At 49.5% G+C, this 22617-nt stretch overlaps 7 protein-coding genes across 11 annotated transcripts; 4 read left to right on the forward strand and 3 right to left on the reverse strand.

The window, feature by feature from the left end:
- Nucleotides 1-59: 59 nt before the first annotated feature.
- Nucleotides 60-2372, reverse strand: LOC144213599 (CTD nuclear envelope phosphatase 1A). Its single transcript, XM_077742141.1, has 9 exons — nt 1994-2372; nt 1785-1927; nt 1525-1591; nt 1261-1379; nt 1115-1186; nt 937-1053; nt 737-848; nt 570-654; nt 60-503 (listed from the first exon to the last, which is right to left on the reverse strand). Exons 2-9 carry the CDS (start codon nt 1887-1889, stop codon nt 443-445), a joined length of 738 nt encoding a protein of 245 aa, XP_077598267.1. The 5' UTR covers nt 1890-1927; nt 1994-2372; the 3' UTR covers nt 60-442.
- A 354-nt stretch (nt 2373-2726) lies between these two features.
- On the reverse strand, nt 2727-4507 carry elp5 (elongator acetyltransferase complex subunit 5). Of its 2 annotated transcripts, XM_077742292.1 has the most exons (8): nt 4072-4467; nt 3949-4009; nt 3799-3879; nt 3523-3722; nt 3281-3444; nt 3134-3214; nt 2969-3069; nt 2727-2899 (listed from the first exon to the last, which is right to left on the reverse strand). In XM_077742292.1, exons 1-8 carry the CDS (start codon nt 4145-4147, stop codon nt 2797-2799), a joined length of 867 nt encoding a protein of 288 aa, XP_077598418.1. In that variant the 5' UTR covers nt 4148-4467; the 3' UTR covers nt 2727-2796. The 2 variants fall into 2 exon arrangements, with proteins under 2 accessions (XP_077598418.1, XP_077598417.1); XM_077742291.1 differs by having other exon boundaries at nt 3281-3722; nt 4072-4507.
- On the forward strand, nt 4432-7985 carry phf23b (PHD finger protein 23b). The gene is made up of 5 exons (XM_077742293.1): nt 4432-4970; nt 5772-5803; nt 5896-5988; nt 6069-6624; nt 6909-7985. Exons 1-5 carry the CDS (start codon nt 4943-4945, stop codon nt 7100-7102), a joined length of 903 nt encoding a protein of 300 aa, XP_077598419.1. The 5' UTR covers nt 4432-4942; the 3' UTR covers nt 7103-7985.
- A 232-nt stretch (nt 7986-8217) lies between these two features.
- On the forward strand, nt 8218-11433 carry LOC144213520 (phospholipid scramblase 2-like). Of its 2 annotated transcripts, none has more exons than XM_077742025.1 (8): nt 8218-8512; nt 8785-8815; nt 9373-9632; nt 9765-9807; nt 9869-10089; nt 10487-10648; nt 10711-10872; nt 10952-11433. In XM_077742025.1, exons 2-8 carry the CDS (start codon nt 8809-8811, stop codon nt 11009-11011), a joined length of 915 nt encoding a protein of 304 aa, XP_077598151.1. In that variant the 5' UTR covers nt 8218-8512; nt 8785-8808; the 3' UTR covers nt 11012-11433. The 2 variants fall into 2 exon arrangements, with proteins under 2 accessions (XP_077598151.1, XP_077598152.1); XM_077742026.1 differs by having other exon boundaries at nt 8789-8815.
- Nucleotides 11434-11469: 36 nt separating this feature from the next.
- tnk1 (tyrosine kinase, non-receptor, 1) lies at nt 11470-14954 on the reverse strand. Its single transcript, XM_077742051.1, has 12 exons — nt 14396-14954; nt 14240-14310; nt 13986-14159; nt 13754-13906; nt 13414-13691; nt 13214-13340; nt 12910-13151; nt 12635-12838; nt 12505-12563; nt 11967-12436; nt 11805-11900; nt 11470-11715 (listed from the first exon to the last, which is right to left on the reverse strand). The coding sequence occupies exons 1-12, from the start codon at nt 14550-14552 to the stop codon at nt 11566-11568; spliced, it is 2181 nt and encodes a 726-aa protein (XP_077598177.1). The 5' UTR covers nt 14553-14954; the 3' UTR covers nt 11470-11565.
- A 706-nt stretch (nt 14955-15660) lies between these two features.
- Nucleotides 15661-19510, forward strand: trmt44 (tRNA methyltransferase 44 homolog). Of its 2 annotated transcripts, XR_013330048.1 has the most exons (13): nt 15661-16184; nt 16364-16481; nt 16540-16762; nt 16828-16896; nt 16988-17095; nt 17158-17229; nt 17306-17412; nt 17486-17669; nt 17733-18015; nt 18071-18187; nt 18250-18569; nt 19298-19327; nt 19394-19510. XR_013330048.1 is itself a non-coding variant. In XM_077742224.1 (11 exons), the coding sequence occupies exons 1-11, from the start codon at nt 15902-15904 to the stop codon at nt 18480-18482; spliced, it is 1797 nt and encodes a 598-aa protein (XP_077598350.1). In that variant the 5' UTR covers nt 15661-15901; the 3' UTR covers nt 18483-18617. The 2 variants fall into 2 exon arrangements, 1 of the variants encoding a protein (XP_077598350.1); XM_077742224.1 differs by lacking the exons at nt 19298-19327; nt 19394-19510 and having other exon boundaries at nt 18250-18617.
- On the forward strand, nt 18773-22399 carry LOC144213652 (carboxypeptidase Z-like). 2 transcript variants are annotated; one of them, XM_077742222.1, is made up of 10 exons: nt 18773-19012; nt 19298-19327; nt 19394-19768; nt 20330-20548; nt 20621-20844; nt 20912-21226; nt 21294-21429; nt 21495-21634; nt 21711-21810; nt 21872-22399. In XM_077742222.1, the coding sequence occupies exons 1-10, from the start codon at nt 18937-18939 to the stop codon at nt 22219-22221; spliced, it is 1965 nt and encodes a 654-aa protein (XP_077598348.1). In that variant the 5' UTR covers nt 18773-18936; the 3' UTR covers nt 22222-22399. The 2 variants fall into 2 exon arrangements, with proteins under 2 accessions (XP_077598348.1, XP_077598349.1); XM_077742223.1 differs by having other exon boundaries at nt 20333-20548.
- Nucleotides 22400-22617: the final 218 nt, after the last annotated feature.

Here is a 22617-nt window from a genome sequence, read left to right on the forward strand (position 1 = left end):
GAAAGGAGAGAATGTTTACATTAAAAAACACCGAAAAGATGAAATGAAAAGACGACACATTGGATAGAAAGCCTTTTTTAATCAGCATGATTCTCAGTAATTGTTTAAAAATTCACAAAGAAAAACAAAAATATCCAAAGACGAGAGCATCCTTGCAAGTGAAGACTGGATTTGTATCCTCTTGTCGAAAACAGGGCCAAAATTCTGAGATGATCAGGGCATCATAAAAATTCGATACATTGTTTACTCTTCATTTCAGCATCGGGAGGGGTCGGGGGGCAAAGTTTAAAAAGGCCTTGGAGATACTCCATCGTATTTTTTTGTCTCAAGTATAGAAGAACTAAGATGACGGCGGGTGGGCGGCGGCTAAAAATCGGGCACCCAAAGTGTTCATCCCGAGCGTACCCCGGGGTCTTTTGAGCGATACCCTCCGTCCGGCCAATCACCAGAGCCGATGCTGGTGGAGGTTCCGACTGAGGACGGAGCGGACGTCGGCGGTGAATCTGAATGGGACGCAAAAATGACGGGAGTGAGCGGAAGACGGAAAGAATGGAACTTTCCAAACGTACCTTAAAGCATCCAGCATAGGCAGCAGGTTAAGAAGTGCTGTGTCACTGGGGTCGCTGAACCAGGACTTGATAGGTATTGCATTGTCTGTTGACCACAAGGGGGTGGAGCTTGGTTTTTCATACTCACATTTGACAAAAAGTCAGAGATTTATTTCATTTTTTTTCACCTGGATGGCTTCGATAAGCGCCGGGCGAGTTGTCCAGGATGACGACACTGGACAGGTCGTCGTGGACTACTGACAGATCTTTGATATAACTTCCTAAATCCAATGTACAATGCTGGCAAAATCCCCCAACAGAATAGTATATCAATTGTATTGTATTTCCAGTACTGATACTTTTGTAATCAAATATAGCATTTTCTTACCTGCCTGTAGTATCTACGTCGTAGGACGTTCCTATTGTTATCCAACTTGTCCGCCACGGCCGACCCGTAAATTTCCATGCTGGCTGTGAAGACCACCAGCTCGTACCACTGGCTCACCTACACACACACAGGAGGCTTTTAAAAAGGGCGGGCGGCGGGTACGAGGTATGACACCCACCACTTCTAAAAAGAAGTCGACGTGTGGCCTCTTATGTACGAAGAACCGCACCGGGTGCTTGTCGATGACGACCTGTGCGTACAGACCCAGTTAGTTATTCTGGTCTGAGACGGACGGCGGCGGCGGCATGATGGCGGCGCTCTTACTTTGAGGATAAAGTCAGGCGGCGTTCCCGGCCTCACTGTGGGCCTCAGGACGCCGTCGTGGTGGGAGTGGATCAGCGTCTCGTCCAGGTCCAGCACCAGAACCTTCCTCTTGACTGCGTCTGGAGCAGACAAAAAGTGTCTCCCTGGGCCCAAATGCTCATTTTGAGGCTAACGTCCACTCAAAATGGATGTGATTTGTTTTGATTTTTCTAATGACATTTTATGCACACGTTTTAGAAACATTAAACTATTCATGGTACTCACTGAGTCTATTTCTGGAAATTGGCGACAGAGGCAAAGTGTCGTAGCGCACAGTTTGATACTGTATGATCTGCAAAAATCCAGGGACAAACGTGTTATTAAGTGTTTGAATCACAAATGTCTTTAAGAAAAGAAATATTGTTCAATATCTGTTTCATCACAGCCATAATAAACACAAGAGTGGACATCCCAGTCTAATGACGAAAAAAATGGCCTAGTTTTAGGAACAAAAAGTCATATCATGAGAGATCAACACGTCTTACCGTTCGCAGGTGCCTTCTGAGGATGTACATGAAGAACCCCCATATTCTGGACGTGACACCCAGGAAAGTCCGGATCCCGAGGAGACACTGGCGGGTCTTCAGCATGTTGACGGACCAGCAGAACTCAGCAGAAGGTGGCAAAACTGTGAGTGACAGCGGCTATTTAGCCTTTCCCCGTGCCGCTTAACACCCCCAATGAATGCAAATACCTCGCTCTGCACACTCGCGGCACGATCGACGTTAAATAATCGCGATCGGCATAGTCGGCGAATGTGGAGACACGTTTTGTGTTTTGAACGTCGTTGAGCTCAGCGGCGTTAGCCAAGTAGCCGCCGAGCTAGCGCTAGCTCGACAGGGTGACCACCTTGAACCTGCTTCCAAAACAAGCGCAAAAGCCACCGGGGGCCTCCGATTAGGACGGCGTCTAAGTTCCTCGCTGCCCGAGTTGCGTCCGACGCCAAGACGGTGTGGGGAAAAAAGTCTGGGGGAGCCCAACTGTGGGGGTAAAATTCAGTTTGTAGTCCACTGGAAATCCGGAATGAGAATGCGAGCCGCCATTGCCGGCGTGATGTCACTTCCGCCAGAGAAATCTCGGGCTCGCGCACAGCACGTCCACGTGGATGGAAAATAAACACATGGACGTGGATGCGCGAGTAGACGTATACAAAACGAGAATATGAGCATTTATTGTTTGTTATATGATTTTTTAAAGTAGGATAATTGATTCAGTTTCAATAAAAGCTAAATTCATTCAATTAAAATGAACAAAAATTGAAAACAACCCAAAGTTACTGTCAAAACAATCTCCTAGTCAAAATGGATTGGACGTTTAACCCTATAATGATGATCATAAAAGAGTCTTAATAATGACAATGATTTGACTCAAACTAGATTAAACTTTTAGCGCCACCCTGTTGTGCCAGAAAAGTCAAATTGATGCAATTCAAGTAGAAAATGTTTTATTGATTAGTATTTTGTATCTGTAACATTTCATGCAGTCATTTCATCATCATCACACGTCAAGATCGTCATCCGGGTCCTCTTGGTCGTAGTCGTCGTTAGCGTCGGGCTCGTACACGATTCTTCCCGTACCGGTGTGCAAAAGGGCCGCTTTCCTAAAAGACAAAAAAAAAACATTTCAAAAAAGCTCCTCAGAATGGCAAAAGTTGGACTTTTTTGCCTACTTCTCTTTAGTGAAAACAAAGGGCAGCGCTAGCTTCTCCTTGGCCTCGCGTTGGGCGTCAGACAGGCGGAGGTTAAAGGTCAAATTAGCTGTCGGGTCCACCTGCAATGAAAAATCATATCAATCATGTGAACTGCTGCATTTGAAATGATATTTGACTGTTTACCTCTTCCTCTTCTGGTTCCATCCGGCTCGCCTTGCTCTGTCCAATCACCATCAAGTCGTGGTCAATGGAGAAAAGCTCCTCCTACATGTCAGGAAATGGCGTTCTTGTTCTTGTTTTGTTTTTGACGATTGCCCGTGGGATGCTTACATCTTGCAAAACCTTTCCCGACTTTAAGCGCTTGGTAATTTTGGCCCGGGCTCCCCTGGCTCCCGCGGTTATGGCGATAGTGGACGTGGCAAAGTGGCACAGGCTCCCCACCGTACCCCGCGGATGCATGTCGTGGTGGAGGAGACCGATGACCCCAGATGAACCTGACACAAATGACAACACACAGTTACCATTGGTTCTCTCGGGGCATTTTTTTTTGAAATCCTCCATTTTGTGCTTACCTTCTCGAAGCCGCCGCAGAGTTTGGCAGACGGTGGTCGGCCCGACGTGTCTGAGAATCCACGACAGCGAGTCAATGACCCAAAGGGCCGGCTCCATTCGGGAGCCCCGCTCGACGCTTTGGGCGCAGAATCGCTCCGCGGTCAAGGCGGACTGGTCAAACCAAGCTAGCGGGTCGCTGTAACCGTCATGGAAGTGGAGCCTGAAAATACAGCCAGAAAAATAGAGCATGCCGAGAAGTCGAGTACTCTGTCGCCATGCCGACGACCCTCGACTACCTTTGGACAGGTGATCCTTTCAAGCCATTCTTTAGCTCCTCCTCGCTGACTTCAAAGCTGAGGACGTGGACGTCTTCCTCTCTGCAATTCGCAATATTATTTCATATCCGAGAAGTCTTTTTAAATGTCAACAACTGCATGTTTGGCCACCTGTTCAACGCAGCTTTAATGAAGCTCCAAAGAAGACGTCTGGCCGAGTAACAACAGGAATCTTGTATAAATAAAAGACTTAGTTAGTCCTTTTCTTTTCTAAAAGTTACGAAGTACAATTACCTTGTATGATCAAGAACCCTCCAGCTTCGGTTCCTTGGAGCAGGTCGCGCAACATGATGCTAAAGCTAGTTACCATACACCACAACGGAGCTCTCCTTCATCCTAAATAGCTCAAACTGACAGCACACGTTAAAGTTCTTCAAATTGTTCACGCGAGAGCCTTTTTCACATCTTACAAATTCCTTATAAATAGCCTGTCTCGTATGGAATATATTTGTTGCGTAGTTTAGCCAAATCGCATCGGCAGGGGAGGAACTCCTCTTCTCAGCGCCCTGTGGGAAATGCGGTTTCCAGGTGAAAAATCCGCCTTGCTTCGCCGGTCATTCCGACTACATTTCCCATCATCCTCCGGGGCAGCTTGTTCCGCCGATTGATTCTCAAGAGCGTTCTACCGCGCGTAGACACAGAGGAGGAGTGTGGGAAATCCTGTCGTGTGGACTAACTACGAAAGATTCAATGCATTTCCATTTCTAAGTCTCCATTTGGACATATTACAAGTTCGCAGGTTCAACTTGCGCCTACTTACTCGAGTGAACGATGTTTTGCAGCCATGTTGTGCAGGGGAGATGCTGTGTTTGAATGTAGCACTAGCGGAATGGGACGAATGGCGGAAAAGTGCATTTTTTCCTTCCTATCGATAGTGTGACGACACTTGAACGAGGCGAGAGACATCGAAAAGGGGACTTTTCAAACCCCCCAAGGTTGTTGAAGAAACATCTCTTTTCTCCAGTCGGTCTTCCAGCATATTTGCATCCCCGACCGTTTGGCCCAAGTCACGCCGGGCTGAAGGCACACCGCGACGGCCGCCTCGCTCCGGCTAGTTGGCCCCCGTTTTTTTTTCGGACCCCGAGGCCTCCTCGTCGAGGGGACAATGCTTGACATAATGTCCGAACACCAAGGTATGTTTACTCGCATCGACGTGGACTTCATAAAGTAAGCCGATTTGCGTTCTGGAGGGGGGGTTTAACACGTTCGCCGTGGAAAGAAATGGGAGCACGTCGAAAGCAATGGCTAACGACATTTTGTTTGCGTCGATCGTCAATTGTCACATTTTGGCGACCATGCCTGCTAAGTTTATGAGTCAATAGAAGAAATTGATTGACTCCTTATTTGGGATAAGTGGCTACTTTTGGAATCGGGCGCCTGTCTTGGACGCCTTTCAACGCGGCGTTCGGTTTGGCTAGCTATACGCGCCCGAGCTGTTCGACGTCGGGACTCGGGATTAAAGTTGTTATACCTGCGCGTCAGTGCTCTTTTAATCATTCCCGTCGCAATGGAAGCCAATTTACGTCGACTTTTGACTCTAAAAGTGTCTCTGCAAGCTTTTTTTGCCTCGCGTTTGACAAGCTTCGGCTCGATTAGCACGTTAGCTGCTAAATGCTAAGACAACTTTCTCACCATTGATGTTTTGCCGCATGTTTTCACTTTGAATTCCTATCAGATTGCAGCCTTTTCTCTCTTTAATGCGTTTAATCACTTTATTTATGTCAAGCAAAGGGCACTGTTAGTTGTGAATCCTTCAAAAATCCAATGTGTTGATCCTATTTCTTCTTACAATGCGTTATAGGCCATATATATCCAGTGGACGTCGCTTTTTAAGTGCTTTTGTTGATTATTTTTATTTCTAATATGCGTGCATTTGGTGCTGTTTTATATCTCAAATAATAGATTCCAATATATTTGTGTTTCTCCCCCTACAGATTCGCTTTTGACGTGCAAAACTGAACCTTTGGTAAGTAGTCACCAAATGCAATACACACACATGGACTATTATTACACAGTTGAAAATAATGCTCAACTGTGCTGCTCTATGATTGGTTGCAGCCCCCAGAGAAGAAGAGACGAACAGTGGAGGACTTCAAGCAGTTCTGCAGCGTTGTTCTGGCGTATTCTGGTTACATCCCCAGTCCAACCGAGGTTAGCGCCATCCACTTTGATTGACAGCTAGGCTTTTACGCAAGCCAGGCGTACTTAGCTTTTGTTTACCCGACTCGCAGGAAAGTCCGTGGTCGCCGACCTCTTCCAGCTCCGCCCACAGTTCGTCCACGGACGGCAGCGGCGACTCGGTCAGCGGGACGTTGGTGGACAACAACCAAGACATCCACACCATCCACACCTTTGTCCACAAGGCCCGCGCCAACAAAGACAAAAGCGCCGTCAACGAGAGCACTTTATTGGACAAGATGCGACTGAAGGACTCGTTGTACGACAGTCAGGCCGCCGGCGCCAAGGCCATGCGCCGATACGACAAAAAGCCCAAGAAGCTAGCGGCGGCGCCCAGCGAGGGCGATAAGCGCCCACGCATCAAACGAAGCAAGAACTCCAAGCTGCCCACGGCCAAGAAGCTCAAGAGTTCGGCGCAGCACGGCGACGATCAGACGTGGCGGCCAGTCTGCGGGAGCCCCAGCGCCGCCACGCCCACGCACGCCGATCCCGGCCTCAGTCCGCGTCCCAACGACAAATTTGGGGCCGAGGACGCCGGCAGGGACGTCGATGTGAGCTCCAGCGAGTGCGAGACTTGGATCGCCGACGAAGACATCATGGTGGAGTCGGGTGAGTTTAGCGTTAGCCTCCAAATACACTCAAGTTTTGCTCAATAGTTAAAAAAATCAGGAAATATAATATACATCTATAATCTTCATTTGAATTTGATCCTAAAACAGTAAGTCAGCACTCGTGATTCCCGGGCCGCACAAAATGATGTGGCGGGCCAGATTTGGCCCCCGGGCCGCCACTTTGATACCAAATAAATTACTCCAGGATTTTTTTTTGTCCATCTTAACTTCAAGGTGTCATTTTTGAGACCCCTGACTTGGTGTTTTTTTTTTTTTCTCCAGGTGACGACTCGTGGGATCTGATCACGTGCTACTGCGGCAAGCCGTTCGCCGGCCGACCCATGATCGAATGCAACCAGTGCGCCATCTGGGTCCACCTATCCTGCGTCAAGATCAAGAAATCCAACGTTCCCGACATCTTCTACTGCCACAAGTGCATGCACTCCAGGCGCTCGGGTCACAAGAAAGACCCGTAAAAAGACGAGCGCCCCCAAAAAAATCATGGCGCTTTTGTTTTCCTCCCCGTTGCCTCGAAGCGAACATTTAGCCGCCGGTGGCCAAATTGGTTTGACAATCACTATTCGTTATTTATCCGTCTTCACCCAAAGTTTGTTTGTGTCCAAGCGGCCTCTGTAAAATGCGTTCGTTTTTTTTGTTTTTTTTGTTGTTGTTGTCAGTGGAAAAGTACACTGATGCCAAATGTCACTTGAATCATGCGAAAAGTGATTAGCAAAACTAAATTGCTGTTTTACATGAAGCCGTCTGCTCAAATTCCACTTTTGGTGGGATTTGTTTGAATTTGATTTTTTAAAAATTGTTATTACCATTGAAGCAGTGCACTTTTGGAGATTGACAATGCAAGTACGTTCACTCAGAGCGCTTATGAAGGCCTTTTGTTGTTGTTTCGTTCACCTTTTCTTTTCAAAAATTGGTGTCGTGAGGCTCGCTATAGCTCCTAAATGGTCGTCCGGTTTTGTTCATGTTCGGCTCCTAGGCGCCCTTTTCTCTTTGTTTGTTTTCTTTCTTTCTTTGACTCTCCCTTGAGGAACGCTTGGGATGTCTCGTTTCGACTCGGCGGGGAGAAAACCTGTACATATCTTGTTCTGGGAAAAAAAAATATGTACATATGTGAAAGATGCGAAAGCGTATTTCTGTCACGTCGGGAGAGAATATTTCAAAATCGCCGCATCAGAGGGAATTTTTCACGTTTTAACGTGAGGTTGTTGTATTTTTTTTCCCCTCGTATGGCAGTGGTACGCTTCCGTATAAAAGATAATGCAAAAAAAGATATATTTTCTGCAGTTCAATATTGTTTTCAATAATTGTAGTTCAAGGAAATAAAAGTCTTTGGAAACACAACTAGCCCTGCGTATTGGCTTTTTAAAACTTCTTTCTCAACAAAGGGTTAAAGATCAATGGCCAAACATTGAAATGAGTGCTGCATAAGGATTAAACATTATAATTTGTGGATGAAAGGGGGAAATGTATCATGCAATCGACGAATTGATCCGTCAATTGAATAATGAACGCCCTCCTGTGGACTTTAGCGGCATAACAGCGCGACCTGATGACGTCACTAGATGAAGCGATTATAACCGCATATTGAATGAAAAGAAACCCAACACAATTCAAAGACGGAAACGCCTTTATTTAGATATGTTATCCTTTTCCATTGGCCTCATATTGAAATTAGCGATAGGATGGACCATTTTTAGTGACTTTTAGTGAAGGAAGAACGCCCGGCCCCCCAAAATAGGAGGGAAAGGGCTTTATCGGGGAGGAGTCGTCGAGACTGTCGGGAAGAACACGGCCAACCTCGAGGCTGATAACTCTCATTTCTCTCGCTTGGAGTAACCGCAAACTGTTGCTCTCCCAGAACTAAAAAGGTGAGTTCGCTTCGGGCTTTTTGTTAAACAAACTCTAGTTTTTCTCTCGTGAGCTAATTTGAGCCACGAAGGACAAAAGGGGAAAAATGAACATCCGTGTTATGTTTACTGTACGGCAAAAGTGGCGTAGTTCCAACATTAAACACATTTACTTTTTTAAATATTACTAAAGAAAACATGCTTGTTGTGTTTTTGTAAGCGTGGTGTTTTTAAAAACGGAATTATTTCTGCTTTAATTTACTGTCCTCATTGTTTATTGTTCTTTTTATTAGGAAGTCAGCGGAAGCGCAGGCGTTATGGCAGGTCAGTATTTACACAAAAAAACCGGTAACACTTAAAACTCCACAATTTTATGCTCACGAAAACATCTCAAAAAGGAACATTTGGATTTTTTTTTCTGGCTCGGAAACTGTGTCGCAAAGGAACCATTTTGGTGACATCAATTGAAAATGGATACTTGACCTTTCATCCAAAATTGAAACTTGACCTTTCATCCAAAATTGATACTTGACCTTTCATCCAAAATTGATACTTGACCTTTCATCCAAAATTGATACTTGGCCTTTCATCCTAAATGGAAGTGAGTGCTATTGCTCAACTTCCTTTTTGTTTATGAATATTTTATAACATTAAAATCAAAAATAATTTAAACACTTTAGTCATTTTGTTCCTCTATAGTATTAAAGTCATTGCATGCCATTGACAGTACTATACGTCCAAGCTAGTGCCGTCAATGACATTGAACCAAGGAAACCACACCCCTGACCCAATCAGACATCAGCACATATTTACAATATGGGCGTCGGCCATTGTAAAATTCCTTAGAAACAGCATATATCCTGCCTCTCTTTTTTTTCTAGATTACGGCGCCCAGGGGCCTTACCCCATGTCACCACAAGGGGGCCAGTCGGTGGCTCCTTACCCCGCATTTCAGGGAGGCTACGGGGATCCTGGCCTGCCCGCCCCTCCTCCGGGCTTCAGCTTCGACTACAACGAAGGACCCTCCCCTGTCATGCATCAACCGGGACAGATGGGCGGGGACCCTCACGGCGTCCAACCGGTGGCGCCGGCCGCGGCGATCCCCGTCGGGGTTCCGCCGGGACTCGAATACCTCACTCAGGTGACGGCTCTCGATCGTGTGTTTTTTTTTACTTGTATTTTTATTGCCACGGGGTTTGACCTTTGAACCCTCTGCCACATTTTTATGGCACGGAGCACCTCGTAACTCATTTTATGGCCTTGCCCCTTTCAGATTGACCAGATTCTGATTCATCAGAAAGTGGAGCTTGTGGAAGGTAGTTGGCAAAACGTCGACCCTGAAAGGCCGTCTTGCGCTGACCCCTCCTCTTTTCCCAGCATTCCTGGGTTTCGAGACCAACAACCAGTACGAGATCAAAAACAGCTTGGGCCAGAAGATCTACACGGCCAAGGAGAAGAACGACTGCTGCACCAGAAACTGTTGCGGATCCCTCCGCAGTTTCGACATGAAGATCAAGGACAACGGCTCCCGCGAGGTCATCCGCCTGGTCCGGCCCTTCCGCTGCGCCTCCTGCTGGTGCCCGTGCTGCTTGCAGGAGGTAGGTTTCAAACGGGGCCTTCGAATAGCGTACGGCGTTTTGACCCAAAATGGCTGCTCGCGCAGCCTCGATGGCATGATTTAAGAGGGCAAAAAGGAGCGACTGGCTTCCGCGGGGCTCACTGAGGGCCTCTTGTCTGGCTCCTTAACAACAAACTCGGGACGCTCATTAGCTCCCTTGGTATTGTGGACGTTGAAAAAATTCCGTGGAATTTTGCAATGAGCCAAATGCAATAAGTCGGTAAATACCAAAACAAATGACAAAAACCTTATTTTGACTTGATGTGTATTGCATATTGTATTGTCAGGACATTCATTGGCTTTTTTGTACTCTGGACAATACAATATTTGGCCTATTGGTGGAGCTAGATCCTAACGTAAAGTTGTATGGTGGACAGATGGAGGTGCAAGCACCCCCGGGAACCACGGTGGGCTACGTCAAGCAAGACTGGCACCCCTTCCTGCCCCGTTTTTCCATCCAGGGGCCCAACAAGGAGACCCTGATGAAGCTGGAAGGGCCCTGCTTTGCCTGCAACTGCTGTAGCGATGTCAACTTTGAGGTGAGATGCGCAGCAAAAGTCCTTTTCCGGCTCCAAATTCCAAATTGTTTTTGGTTTGACAGCTGAGCGGCAAAGAAGGCGGCCCGCCCATCGGACGCATCAGCAAGCAGTGGAGCGGCCTCATGAAGGAAGTGTTCACCGACACGGACAACTTTGGCATCCAGTTCCCGCTGAACATGGACGTGAAGATGAAAGCCGTCCTCTTGGGCGCCTGCTTCCTCATTGTACGTATTTTTTCTTCTCCTTTTTTCTTCCTCTCTCGTAAAATCCCAAGCTGAGTGTCTGGTCCTTGTCGTCTTCCAGGATTTTATGTTCTTTGAGAAGGTGGGCGAGGCCAATCAGCGCAGCACCGTCTTTTCCTAAAGCGTCCGTTCGTCCGTCCGTCTTTTCAAAGTCCACATTTTGAGAAATATTCCAATGTAAGTGCCTTATTGTTTTGCCATTTGACCTCATGCATGTTTATGCTAAGGCTAATACACAGCCGTTGCTAATCTCCCTTCTTTTGATATTTCAAGGCCAGGAAAAAGTGGACATTTGTAGTTTTTATTTTTAAATTGCATATTTTGCACTATTGGCCAGTTAGTTATAAATCCATGCAACTCATTTTTGTAAAACTCTATACCAGATGCTTTATTTCATGAACTTTAGTATCTAACTCAGATATTTTCATATGAATCTATTGCCTTTAATGACTATATTTAAAATACTACTTACTAACTCATGCAGTTATTACTCTGAGAATACATTGTATACATTTATTATAATAAAAAAATGTTATATACATACACGTCTGATTTTGAATGAAAAAAAGATTGCAAAAATAGTTATGAAATGAGTTTATTCATCAGAATAATATACTGGTAATATACTGTTGATATAGATTTGTATAAAAAAAAGAAATGGAAAAAGTGAGGTTTTTACACACGTCGGTCGGCGGAAGCGGAGCGATCTTCGCGCGACCAGCGGAGCAAGTAGCGACTGGCTAACTGCAGGTTCCACTGAAAGCGTTCCAGGAGCCTCAGGCAGTCTTCCATGGAACACAGACTCAGCGAATAGAGTTGTTCCAACTGCAACAAAACCACACTCGTTAAAAAAAGATGTGTTAGCAGCAGACTTTGGCTCCAAAAGTCACCCAAATGCCAGCCAATTGACTTGCCTTCAGTTGCTGCTCGGCCCGCTGGGGGTTCCAATCGTTGCGTTGCAGCGCGGCGTGAGCCTCCTCCGTGGTCACGCCGTGGACGCCTTCCATCACCTGAGCGCCGCAAACCTCTTAGACGTGGCCAGACGGCCCAATTGAACCGAAAAAAAGTGGTGTTACCTGGGATACCAGCGCTTCTCGTGCGGGTTTCTCTCTGTCGCGAAGGCGCTCCCTGCTGTCTCCTCCCACTTCGTCCAGCTGAGGCGAGGAACGGGCTAGCTGGGAGCCTTTCAGCAGGTTGGCACCCCCCGCCAACTGAGGCACTTTCAGCAGGTTGGCGCCTCCCGCCGGCGCCGCCAGCTGGGGGACTTTCAGCAGGTTGACGACCCCCGCCGACGGCGACGGGGGCGACCACGGGGAGGGAACCGGCTGCGTGGTGGCCTTTCGCTGGGGCTTCCAGTTAATGCGCTTGAGGTTAGGCGGCGGCGGACGTGGGGGTGGCGCCACATTGGCCTCGCTGAAGCGCCGGGGGTCTTGGTGGACCACCACGCTGCGGGTCCCCGCTATCAAGTTGGACCTGCCCTGGGGGGCCGACGGGGGCGCCTGGCTCTCGTGACTGCTCAGAACCGACTCCAGGCTCCGGGAAAGTCCTGCGGAAAGTTCTGGCCTCACTGCGGGAAAATAACTGGGACGTAGCGGCCTTCAGAAGATGTGTTACCTGACATTTTGAGCAGATTGGAGCCCGCCTTCACCCTGCCAGTGGTCGCTCTGAAGCTTCTGCACACACACACACAAGATGGAGTCAGTTCCTCAAAGTAGATGGGGACGTCTTGGGCGGGTGGACTGACTCGTCCAGCTTCTCGGGTGCTCCCCAGCTGCGGTCTGGGTGGGTGTCCCCGTGAGAGGCGTGGTGAAGGCTGCCCCTCAAGGGGTGCGAGATGAAATTGCCAACGGGGTCGGGCGACGGAACCGGCGGCACCACCACGCTGGGAGGAAACCAACCCACTGCCAGCGTCCTCTGATTCTGGCCGCGCCATTCGCCGAACTCCAGCCTGCGTGGGGGACGTAGCCAACGTCGGGTCCCGTTTCCGCACCACCACCTTTTACCCTCAAGCGGGCTTACCCGTGTTCCACCAGGGTGACCATGTCTCCGGGCACCAGCGCCAGTTTCCTAGCTTCCGAGAACTCGCGGGCGACTTGCACCTCGGCGGGCTTGGCCTCTTTGACCATGGCCATGAGTCGCGCGAAGTTGGGGCGCTCGGACGGATTGCACGCCCAGCACTTGCGCATGATGGCGTACATCTCCTTAGGACAGTCGGGCGGTTTCTCCAGGCGTTCGCCTTCCCGCTCCACCCGCCACAGGATCTGTACCCAATGGGGTACAAGGTCAGAGTGCTCCCATGTTCTCCGTCATTAATATTTTGTACCTGTCTTCCAGAGAGGCCAAACCAAGGCTCCTCGCAGTAAGTGAACATCTCCCACAGGGTGACCCCGAACATCCAGACGTCGGAGGAATGCGAGAAGGAACCCACCCGCAGACTCTCCGGCGCGCACCTGGGAAGGGTTAACATTGGGTTTGCCGCGGGTTTGACGCCCGGCCGGGCCCCGGCTGGGTCCGAGCGCTTACCAGGCGAATGGGATGCGCCGGTGCGGAGACATGACATAGTGGTCGGCGTCGCGACTCAGACCCCTCATCAGACCAAAGTCGGCTAGCTTGACCGTGTCCCTGGACGCCAGTAGGACGTTCCGAGCGGCTAGGTCGCGGTGGATGAAGCGCCTCGACTCCAGGTAATCCATGCCCGCCGCGATCTGTCCGGCGAACAGCCACAGGCGGCCCAGCGGGTACTCGAACTGCCGCGAACGTAGCGTGTCGTACAACGAGCCCAGCGGAGCCAATTCGGTCACCTGTTGGGTTTTAAAATAAATTGAATTGTCACGATGGAAGGCTTTAACTACGTTGTTTTCACCATTTTCAAGGGTTGCGTGAGGACCACGCCGTACAGCCGGATAATGTGCGGGTGGTCCAGCGACTGCATGCCGGTCACCTCCTGCAAAAAGTCCGTCAAGGTCTCCGGGTGTCGGGACATGCTGTTGCGGAGGGATTTCACCGCCACGGGTATCTGCCATGACAGTCACGGGTGGTCAGCGCTGGAACGCAAAGAAGGTTAGCCTAGGCCGCATTGTTGTGCTTTTTCTTACCACTCGCCCGGCGGGGGTATGCCACTCGCCCTTCTTGACCACCCCGAAGGACCCGGAGCCCAACTTCTCCCCGAGAACCAGCTCGCTGTCCTGGATGAGACTGGGCAGGGCCGGCCTGGGGGCTTCCGAGCCGGGGTCCGCGCCTTCGGGACTGCGAGCGCTAAAGCTAAAGCCCTGAGCACACAAAATCAACACGGACGGCTCAATGTGAGAACTTTGGAGTAGTTTTTCTTTTGAGCGGGGTGGCCACAAACCTTGGGGACCCACGAGCGCCATCCTCGGGAAGACTTGTAACGTTTCAGCGCATCCCATAATCTTCTTTGGGCTTCCTCCCAAAATCACAAACATGTTTGAGCGTGACAACACGACAACGGCGCCAAACCGTAATTCTGCCCGGCGACTGGCTTTACCCGGTTTGCTGATCCCGACGTGTTCCAGGTCGGATTCCTTGACGTAGGAAAAGTGCTCCACGCGTGTGATGTTGAGGCCATCGCGGACGCGAAGGTAGAACTTCTCCAGTTGAACCTCGGTCAGGAGTTGATAGAGCCATTGCGTGTCCTGCTCCATTGGCGTTAATGGCCTTTCCCAGATGTCCGCATGACCCTGATGGAGGTCTTTTTTCTTCTTGTTGTTTTTTCTATTCCGATTTTTCAATCCAGATGAATCAAATCTTACACATTATACTAATAAGGATCATAACAGGATATGATATCATACGCTACGACAGTGTAATGACTCAAGTCTTCCGACACAATCACTTCAACGCAATCCGGTTCAAATGGAGGTGGTCTAATCCATACAAAAATCGATTGGATTGTCCTCAAAACTGGTCCAAGTCCACTAAATCGCTTCTTCTCGCCACTGGGAAACTTCAGGAATGTCAATCAGAGATCGTTCGGTGGGATTCGGGAACAAAACTCGAAGATCTTACCTGCCTGAGAAACTTTTTCTCCTCCTACACTTCCGGGATAGGGCACGCCCCTTTCCCGGTCTTGCCTCACCTGAGTGGACACGCAAAGGAAAGAAAAAAAATCACAACAAACATTCCAACAGATTTAATGATTTATATCAAATCAGATTATACTCCAAAAATCATTTGTTGGTTTATACTTGTGATGGTATCTCGTACTTTATTTTGTTAGCATGAAATATGGCATTCCAGATGAATAAACAAATTGATAATTACAGAGCAAACGTCAGTTGTTTTTCGCTGGAGCTCCAAATTCATTGGAAATGTATTCGTGTTCGAACATTAGAAAGAATCCAAAATGATTGTGACAGAACTGCGTGAGGGTAAACAGGTCCAACTGGATTTTGACAGGCACTGACGTGTATGTTATTCGACTGTAAAGCTGGAAACTTTGCACTTCCAGTCTCGTGTGACGTTTTGTCGAGGATTGTGAGGGGTTAAACATGTTTGTTTTTCACCACAAAATGTACTATTTGTTGTTTCTGTAGAAATTATAGCCATAATAAATCACCAAATGCAGTTAAAGTCGAAATATTAATCTATTACAGCAATAGTAATAACTAACAATTGAAATTACAATATTGGAACGTAGCTGATGAATAAAAATCAATATTTTAGGTTTCTGAATGAGTACCAAGTACGTGTGTTTTTGTTTGAATTCAATTTTAAAAAATAATTAAGGAAAAAAAACGCCTTCAATCAAGACACGTTTGCGCGACGTTACGTCATCACACAGCGACTGCATCGATACTTGAGGAGAAAATAGCTACGCATGGTTTCTATTCACTTTTGCTTATTTTTTCGTCTTCAAACGTGAGTTGGTTAATTTGTTGATTTTAAGTGATTGTTTATGGCTTCTTGCAAAAAATGCGGTAATTTATAGACATTTGGGAGAAGGTTTAAACGACAAAAAATAACCCTCGTTTGATCTCGCCGACGCCAAACGATGGGCAAATTCTTTGAATTTAAATTCCCGTTGGAATGTCAAAGCCTTCCTGACGGTTTTTGGTCAGCAATGGACGTGTGGATTCAAAAACCTCACGTTGTCAACAAACGCTTGTGCGGCGTTCACGAGGCTGAAAGTGAGGAAAAACACGAAGCAATGTTGGGTTTGTTGACCCAAAATGGCGACACCGAACACCAAACATGTCTGTCCACCCATGTCAGGACATTTATCCCCAAAGTCGACATTTACGGGACTCGGAAACAAAAAGAACTCGTTGCCAAAGGTGAGAGCCTTGAACATTGACAATTGGGCTAGAAATTGACTGGAATGTTTTTATACTAATTGGTATTGTTTTGAATTTTTAATGAGCTAACTTCTGCGCGGCCTGTGTTGTTTGTCTTTGTTGTTTTTGTACTATGACTTGTAGTCTTCCTGTTGGATTCTTATTTGTTTTTGCCGCAGACCCAGACGGACAACAAGTGACGTTTATCCCATTTGAGGAGGTGGAAGCGGGTTCAGTGTCTGTGAAGGAGGACAACGTTTACAGCATCAAACTGCGCCTGGATGACTCGGCACAATGGTGAGTCGTCCCCCCATGCAACGCTTAGGACCTCCATTTACGTCCATCTTTCCAAAAGGGCGTTAGAGCTGCACCTGCGGGCGCCGGAGGCGTGGCACTCGGACGGCGTGGCGTACGCTAAGCTACCCTGGCTGTCCGGCTGCCTGCTGCCTAAGTTGGCGCGCTGGGCCGCCGTACCCCGCGGTGGCGGCTGGCCCGGCGTCACTTTGTCGCTACTACCCTTGGAAAAGTATGGCGTGGTGTACCAGCAACTCAAGAATAAGTACAAGGCCATGGTCAAGGTTAGCGTGGCTACAAATGTCAACATCGCAACTCTTTTTATTCATTTTTTTTTTTGCATATTTAGGTATGGCCCGAAGTGACGGATCCGGAGAAGTTTGTTTACGAAGATGTCGCCATCGCCACCTATCTCCTGGTGGGTTGTGACCCGGAATCGCCCCCAAAATTCCCATTAAACCGATAGCAATAGCATTTTTCCAGATAGCAACACACTACTAAATTTGCAGGTGCTTTGGTCTGAGGAGCGAGCGAAGCGCCATGTCCAGGCGCCGCAGTCTTTTGTGGACCTGGGCTGCGGAAACGGACTCCTGGTGCATATTCTTGCCAATGAAGGGGTAGGTTGCTATTTGCCAATTGACTTAAAAAAATAAAAATGATGATGGAACTTTTTCCGCAGCACCCCGGTAAGGGCATCGACGTCCGCAAAAGAAAAATCTGGGATATGTACGGCCCCGGCACCATCCTGCAGGTGAGCGAGCGGAAGCTAACGCTAGGCTAGCCGAATGCTAAGATAGCCAAACGCTTTCTTCCTCCCGCTTTTCCAGGAGCAGGCTATCGTTCCAGGCGAGAGCTCCCTATTCCCAGAGACAGACTGGCTCATCGGGAACCACTCGGACGAGCTGACGCCGTGGATTCCCGTCATGGCGGCCAGGCGAGTGCCCCCGCCCCCTCGGTCGGTCCGCGACCGAGCCGCGTCCTGACGTGGCCCCCCCGGGCCTTTCCAGGTCCTCGTACTCGTGCCGCTACTTCGTCCTACCCTGCTGCTTCTTCGACTTCTTCGGCAAGTACCGCCGTCGATGCAGCCAAAAGTCTCAGTACGAAGAATACGTGGGATTCGTGGGTGAAGTTAGCCGAGTGTGCGGCTTCCGCACGCGGGAGGACTGCCTCAGGATTCCGTCCACAAAACGGGTACGCCGCAAAAATGCCACATTGATAACATCTCGATTTACATGAGAGATTGCGGCGTTGCAGGTGTGTCTGCTGGGAAGGAGGCGGACCTACGAGGCGTGCGACGAGGCCCAGGCGGAGGAACGCCGCGTCCAATTCATCCGTAGCCGCCAGTCGCCGTCTGTAGACGACGACACCGGCAAAGCCTGGGGGTCTGGCTTCCGTCCCCGAGAGCGAGTGGAAGTGGTCCGAAACTGCATGGCGCTCTCTCGGGACCTGGTGGACGGCGTGGTACTGCGCGTGGCTCACGCGCTTCTGGCAATGCCCGACGAGAGGCCATCTTGCCCCGAGGGCTGGAAGCGAGGAGGTACGAGGTCGGTTTTCGACCGCCTGCGGCGTTGTGGTGAGACAATTTTTTTTAGGCAGTTTGCGTGTGGGCCAAGTGGTGGCGCTTCTGGGCGACAACATCCTCCAGCGGCTTAAAAAGGAGTGTGGCGGTCTGCAGACGCTCTTGAAAAACAACCACCAAGTTTTTCAAGGTACGAGTTCATTTGTTTTGGACCTTCCGACGTCCGTCCGTCCAACTGCGTTTGTCTCTCAGTGGAAGGAGGGACGGTGCGAATCCGAGACTGGCGTGACGAGAAACCCCCCGGCAAGAGGAAGGCGCCCACCCCGCCCGGCGCCCTAAAAACCCGGACGTGCTGGTTCCACCTGCACCATCCTGAGGGATGCCCTCTAGTGGCCGAAAAGTGCAACTATGCTCATGGAGAGGGCGAGCTTCGAGAGTCCAGTCGACCTCCGAAGAAGATGATGATGATGAACGAGCACCTTTGACCTTTGCAATGGCAACAAAAAGCCAAAACTAAGAAAGGACTGTGAACCTCTACCCAAACGTCCAATTTGACCTCAGGACCCCAAAATGTAACCGGCTTCCATTTCATAACATAAAATTATTTTCCAATTGAATAATCCCATGACTTGTTGTGGAGTAATCTCCAAATTCCTTCGTGACACCAAAATCCAACCACCTCCCGAAAACAGTGTCACGCGAATATGACGTCATCACAACAATACCTGGCTCCTGCCGTCGCCCCCTATTGACTTGCGTGACGTCACGTGAGCGCAGTCTGCACTTTTCTGAGCGCTTATTCTTTTTATCTGTCAAAATTCGCGCCTGTAATTTGATATCAAGCCACGGGGGTTGGAAGAAATTCGCTTTCGCGAGGGGAGGGAAGGGGGGGGGGGCGTCTAATATTTTGCCACATCGTCGGACAGAAAAGTGCGGAAAATGCGCATTTTGCTGCAAATTTGCTGCGCCGTTCTGGTGGCAGCTTCGCCCCCGCGATGCGATTCGGGCATACGAGGTAATTTACTTTCCTTCCTTTTTGCTTTCTTTTGCGCTATTTCACCTTTTTTTCCACGCGTTTTAATGCTCTGATTTGCCTTTGGCTTTTGGATCAGCTATTGCGCAATCGAAAAAGCCCATACAGCCCCGCCCTCATTGAGTTTTAATGCACTTTTTGGGGGGGTTGTGGGAAAATATTTTTTAGTTAGATAAAAAAAAACACGTTTCAGTCATATTGGGCTTTTGTAGAGGGAAATAAAAGTTTGCAATTTGTATCCTAATGGCAATATTCTTTTTATTTCAGGTCACTGCAAGCCCATCGTAGAAGAAAAACGTAAGTACACTAAAGTAGCATATATATATAATGAACATCCCATTTTTAATAATCCATCAATTTCAGCGCAATGCGAGGAGATGCAACTGTCGTACTGCGCCGACGCGGCCTACACGGACACGCTATTCCCCAACCCGCTGGGCCACGCCAGTCGAGAGGAGGCGGAAAATGGCGTGGAGTACCTCCTCCTGAGCGTGCTGGAAACGCTGCTGGGCGACCAGTGCCACACCGAGGCCCGCCTCCTGGGTTGCTCCGTGTTGGCGCCGTCCTGCCGGGCCGGCCTGGCGCTCAAACCGTGTCGGCGGAGCTGCGAGGCGGCGCGCCAACGCTGCGCGCCCGCTTTCCAGGCCATCCGCATGGCTTGGCCTTACTTTCTGGACTGCGACCGATTCTTTGCCGGTGAACAGGAGGCCTGCTACGATCCTATCGGAGACCTGGCCGGTGAGTATCCGCAGGTTTGACAAAAAAAATGAGGATTTCCCCAGACTCAAACCCTATTTTTTTCAATTTTGTGCTGGAGCCTCACTCACTTGATTCCTTTTGGTTTCAAAGACAAAGACAAAAGAGTCGTTCATGTTGTTTTGATTTAAAAAACAACCAAAGTGGACTTTGTTTTTGAGAGGGACTGGACTGGAATGTTCTCGTCTGGTCTCGTCGACTTTTCTGGCGCCAAAACGGAACGCCCATGCCAAATTTCCGCACTCTGCAAGAAATGCATTCTTTAAAGAGGACTTTTATTCTTGAGCTGTGTTCATTTTTTGGCTAGTAAAATATGACCTTTATTAAATACTGTATAATATAAAATAACATTGACTAATTTTGTCAAAAACACTTTTTTACTTTTAGGACTACATTTGCACGACACAACGTTTTTTAGCGGCTTTTCCGCTCAAAAAGATGTTTTTTTTTCTTATTTTCAGTTTCACAATGACTATTTTTACAATTCCCACACTCAAAATAGAGAAAAACATTTTTGCTAACTCCCCCAATGTCTCTCCGCAGCAGCGCCATCCGACGCCCTGGACGACTTTCTGGAAGCGCCGCCACCGCCGCCCCAAATCCAAATGGCCTACACATCGGACGCCCAGGCCGACGCCATCCTCAAAAAGACGGCGCGGGAATGCGCCCACATCTGCCAGACGTACAGCATCGGCCGCAGCTCGGAAGGCAAAGATCTCCTGGTCATCGAGTTCTCCGACAGCCCCGGCCGACACGAGTTGCGTAAGTGGACTCCGCCCCCTTCCCCCTAGGACACCGGGAGTGGCCGCCAACTCCTCCCACCTTTCCCCACAGTGGAGCCAGAAGTGAAGCTGACGGGCAACGTTCACGGCGACGAAGTGGTGGGCCGCCAGATCCTGCTCTTCTTGGCGGAGTACCTGTGCTCGGAGTATCGCCTTGGCAACGAGCGCGTCCGCACGCTGCTCAACACCACCCGCATTCACATCCTGCCCTCCGTCAACCCGGACGGCTACGAGGCGGCGCTCTTCGGGCGGCAGGATGAGGACGACGACCGAGCGGTGGGTTTCAAGTCGACGTGGCGCCCGTTAGCTTTTTGGCTAATGTTTTTTTTTTTTTTTTTTGCAGGGCTACACCCAGAGCAACGTGGGCCGCAACAACGCCCAAAACATCGACCTGAACAGAAACTTCCCCGACCTGACCTCGGTGGTGTACGCCCGGCGTCGTCAAAAGGGCTACCGCACCGACCACGTGGCCATCCCGGACCACTACTGGTTCGGGCGGGTGGCGCCCGAGACCTACTCGGTGATGAAGTGGATCCGCTCCCTCCCATTCGTGCTCTCGGCTAACTTTGCCGGCGGCGACTTGGCCGTGTCCTACCCGTACGAGCGCTCCAAGCACCCGCAGGATCTGAACCTCTTCTCGCCGACGCCGGATGACAAGGTGCGACCATTTTGGCTCTGATGAAGGCCACCCAAACTAGTTTCCTAGCTCAACATCTCATTGACAGGTCTTCAAGTTCCTGTCCAGAAGCTACGCTAGCATGCACGAAACCCTGAACGGCGGCCACGCCCGCTGCGCCTCCAGTTCCGCCGACGCTCACCGGGGAACGGTCAACGGAGCGCAACGCTCCAGCAACACCGGAGGTTAGATAGCCCAGCCTGGACCGGCCCGGTCCAAAACTAATGTGTTTTTTCCCTGCCTTTACTAGGCATGCAAGACTTCAACTACCTCCACACCAACTGCTTGGAAGTGACAGTGCACCTGGGATGCGAGAAATTCCCACCCGAGGAGGAGCTGTTGGGCATCTGGCACGAAAACCAAGAGTCCATTTTGTCCTTCTTGGAAACGGTGAGTGCCCCGCCCACGTCTACGGGCTGCTTTTCCGTGGCTTTTAACCAGCCGCACCCTTACCAAACCCCCCCAGGTCCACCGGGGCATCAAAGGCATCGTCAGGGACGCGGAGGGAAACGGAATCAAAGGCGCCAGGGTGTCGGTGCGAGGAATCCGCCACGACATCACCGCGGGTAATATACTCCCCCATGTCAAACGTAGCCGTCTACTTAGCCATTTTTTCTCATTTTCCAGCGGAAAATGGCGAGTACTGGCGCCTCCTCAGCCCGGGCATCCACATCGTGTCGGCGTGGGCTCCGGGTTACTCCCGAGCGGCCAAGAAAGTCCACCTGCCCCCCATCATGCACTCGGCCGGCCGGGTGGACTTCATTCTGGAGAAGGCGGAGCCGGAGTCCGAGCGGGAGGCGGAGGAAGACGCCGCCCGGGCCGCCTACCTGCGCTTCGACCCCGACAACCAGTACGAACGCTACCTCCGGCTGGAAGCTGGCCGCCGCGCCCCGGAAAGGGTGGAAAAACCCAAGTGGTGGGACTACTTTAACCGTCCGGGAGCGCCCGCCCCCCTTTGGATGCTCCTGACACGCTAGTTTTTTTTTTCCTGCTTAGCCCGCCATCTTTAAACCTGTACAGTCCACACACATCCATTTTCCCTTTTTTTTACCTGATGGTGGAATTAGGAATTGACCTGTTGACAGATTTTCCGGTTGTTTTTTCCTTATTTGATGTCACGAGCGCACGCCCAAATAAACACTCCAGTTAAAAGAATGACCTTTTATGTTGTCATTCTTTACGTCAAAAGTATCGATGTTCCGACTGCATGTTGTCTGTTTTCCTTGATTTTAGGGAGGAGCCAAAAAGTCAGGAGGACAGGTTCAAAAAGAGGGTGAAAGGTCAGAGGTCAGAGACCCTATCTGGCATGTAGACTCTTTTTCAAGTCACTTTTTAGTGACCCAAACAGCTTCAGGATTTAAAATTTAATTTGT

The sequence above is a fragment of the Stigmatopora nigra genome, chromosome 20 (assembly GCF_051989575.1).
Source record: "Stigmatopora nigra isolate UIUO_SnigA chromosome 20, RoL_Snig_1.1, whole genome shotgun sequence".
NCBI classification, from domain to species: Eukaryota; Metazoa; Chordata; class Actinopteri; order Syngnathiformes; family Syngnathidae; genus Stigmatopora; species Stigmatopora nigra.

Excerpts from the sequence above, each read along its gene's own strand:
- trmt44 (XM_077742224.1), top strand. The coding sequence starts at position 15,902 with ATGGGCAAATTCTTTGAATTTAAATTCCCGTTGGAATGTCAAAGCCTT. Across the intron at positions 17,413-17,485 it reads ATTCCCGTCATGGCGGCCAG|GTCCTCGTACTCGTGCCGCT; the intron begins GCGAGTGCCCCC and ends GGGCCTTTCCAG. Across the intron at positions 18,016-18,070 it reads CGAGGGCTGGAAGCGAGGAG|GCAGTTTGCGTGTGGGCCAA; the intron begins GTACGAGGTCGG and ends AATTTTTTTTAG.
- LOC144213520 (XM_077742025.1), top strand. Across the intron at positions 9,633-9,764 it reads GACTCGAATACCTCACTCAG|ATTGACCAGATTCTGATTCA; the intron begins GTGACGGCTCTC and ends TGCCCCTTTCAG. Across the intron at positions 10,873-10,951 it reads TGGGCGCCTGCTTCCTCATT|GATTTTATGTTCTTTGAGAA; the intron begins GTACGTATTTTT and ends GTCGTCTTCCAG.
- LOC144213599 (XM_077742141.1), bottom strand. The coding sequence starts at position 1,889 with ATGCTGAAGACCCGCCAGTGTCTCCTCGGGATCCGGACTTTCCTGGGT. Across the intron at positions 1,592-1,784 it reads TCAGAAGGCACCTGCGAACG|ATCATACAGTATCAAACTGT; the intron begins GTAAGACGTGTT and ends GGATTTTTGCAG. Across the intron at positions 849-936 it reads GACGTAGATACTACAGGCAG|CATTGTACATTGGATTTAGG; the intron begins GTAAGAAAATGC and ends GGATTTTGCCAG.
- tnk1 (XM_077742051.1), bottom strand. The coding sequence starts at position 14,552 with ATGGAGCAGGACACGCAATGGCTCTATCAACTCCTGACCGAGGTTCAA. Across the intron at positions 14,311-14,395 it reads CGTCGGGATCAGCAAACCGG|CCCAAAGAAGATTATGGGAT; the intron begins GTAAAGCCAGTC and ends TTTGGGAGGAAG. Across the intron at positions 11,901-11,966 it reads GAGAAGCGCTGGTATCCCAG|GTGATGGAAGGCGTCCACGG; the intron begins GTAACACCACTT and ends TGCGGCGCTCAG.
- phf23b (XM_077742293.1), top strand. The coding sequence starts at position 4,943 with ATGCTTGACATAATGTCCGAACACCAAG. Across the intron at positions 4,971-5,771 it reads CATAATGTCCGAACACCAAG|ATTCGCTTTTGACGTGCAAA; the intron begins GTATGTTTACTC and ends CTCCCCCTACAG. Across the intron at positions 5,804-5,895 it reads CGTGCAAAACTGAACCTTTG|CCCCCAGAGAAGAAGAGACG; the intron begins GTAAGTAGTCAC and ends GATTGGTTGCAG.
- elp5 (XM_077742291.1), bottom strand. The coding sequence starts at position 4,147 with ATGGTAACTAGCTTTAGCATCATGTTGCGCGACCTGCTCCAAGGAACC. Across the intron at positions 3,215-3,280 it reads CGGGAAAGGTTTTGCAAGAT|GAGGAGCTTTTCTCCATTGA; the intron begins GTAAGCATCCCA and ends CCTGACATGTAG. Across the intron at positions 3,070-3,133 it reads TGGAACCAGAAGAGGAAGAG|GTGGACCCGACAGCTAATTT; the intron begins GTAAACAGTCAA and ends TTTTCATTGCAG.
- LOC144213652 (XM_077742222.1), top strand. The coding sequence starts at position 18,937 with ATGCGCATTTTGCTGCAAATTTGCTGCGCCGTTCTGGTGGCAGCTTCG. Across the intron at positions 21,227-21,293 it reads CGCCGACGCCGGATGACAAG|GTCTTCAAGTTCCTGTCCAG; the intron begins GTGCGACCATTT and ends TCTCATTGACAG. Across the intron at positions 21,635-21,710 it reads TTTTGTCCTTCTTGGAAACG|GTCCACCGGGGCATCAAAGG; the intron begins GTGAGTGCCCCG and ends AAACCCCCCCAG.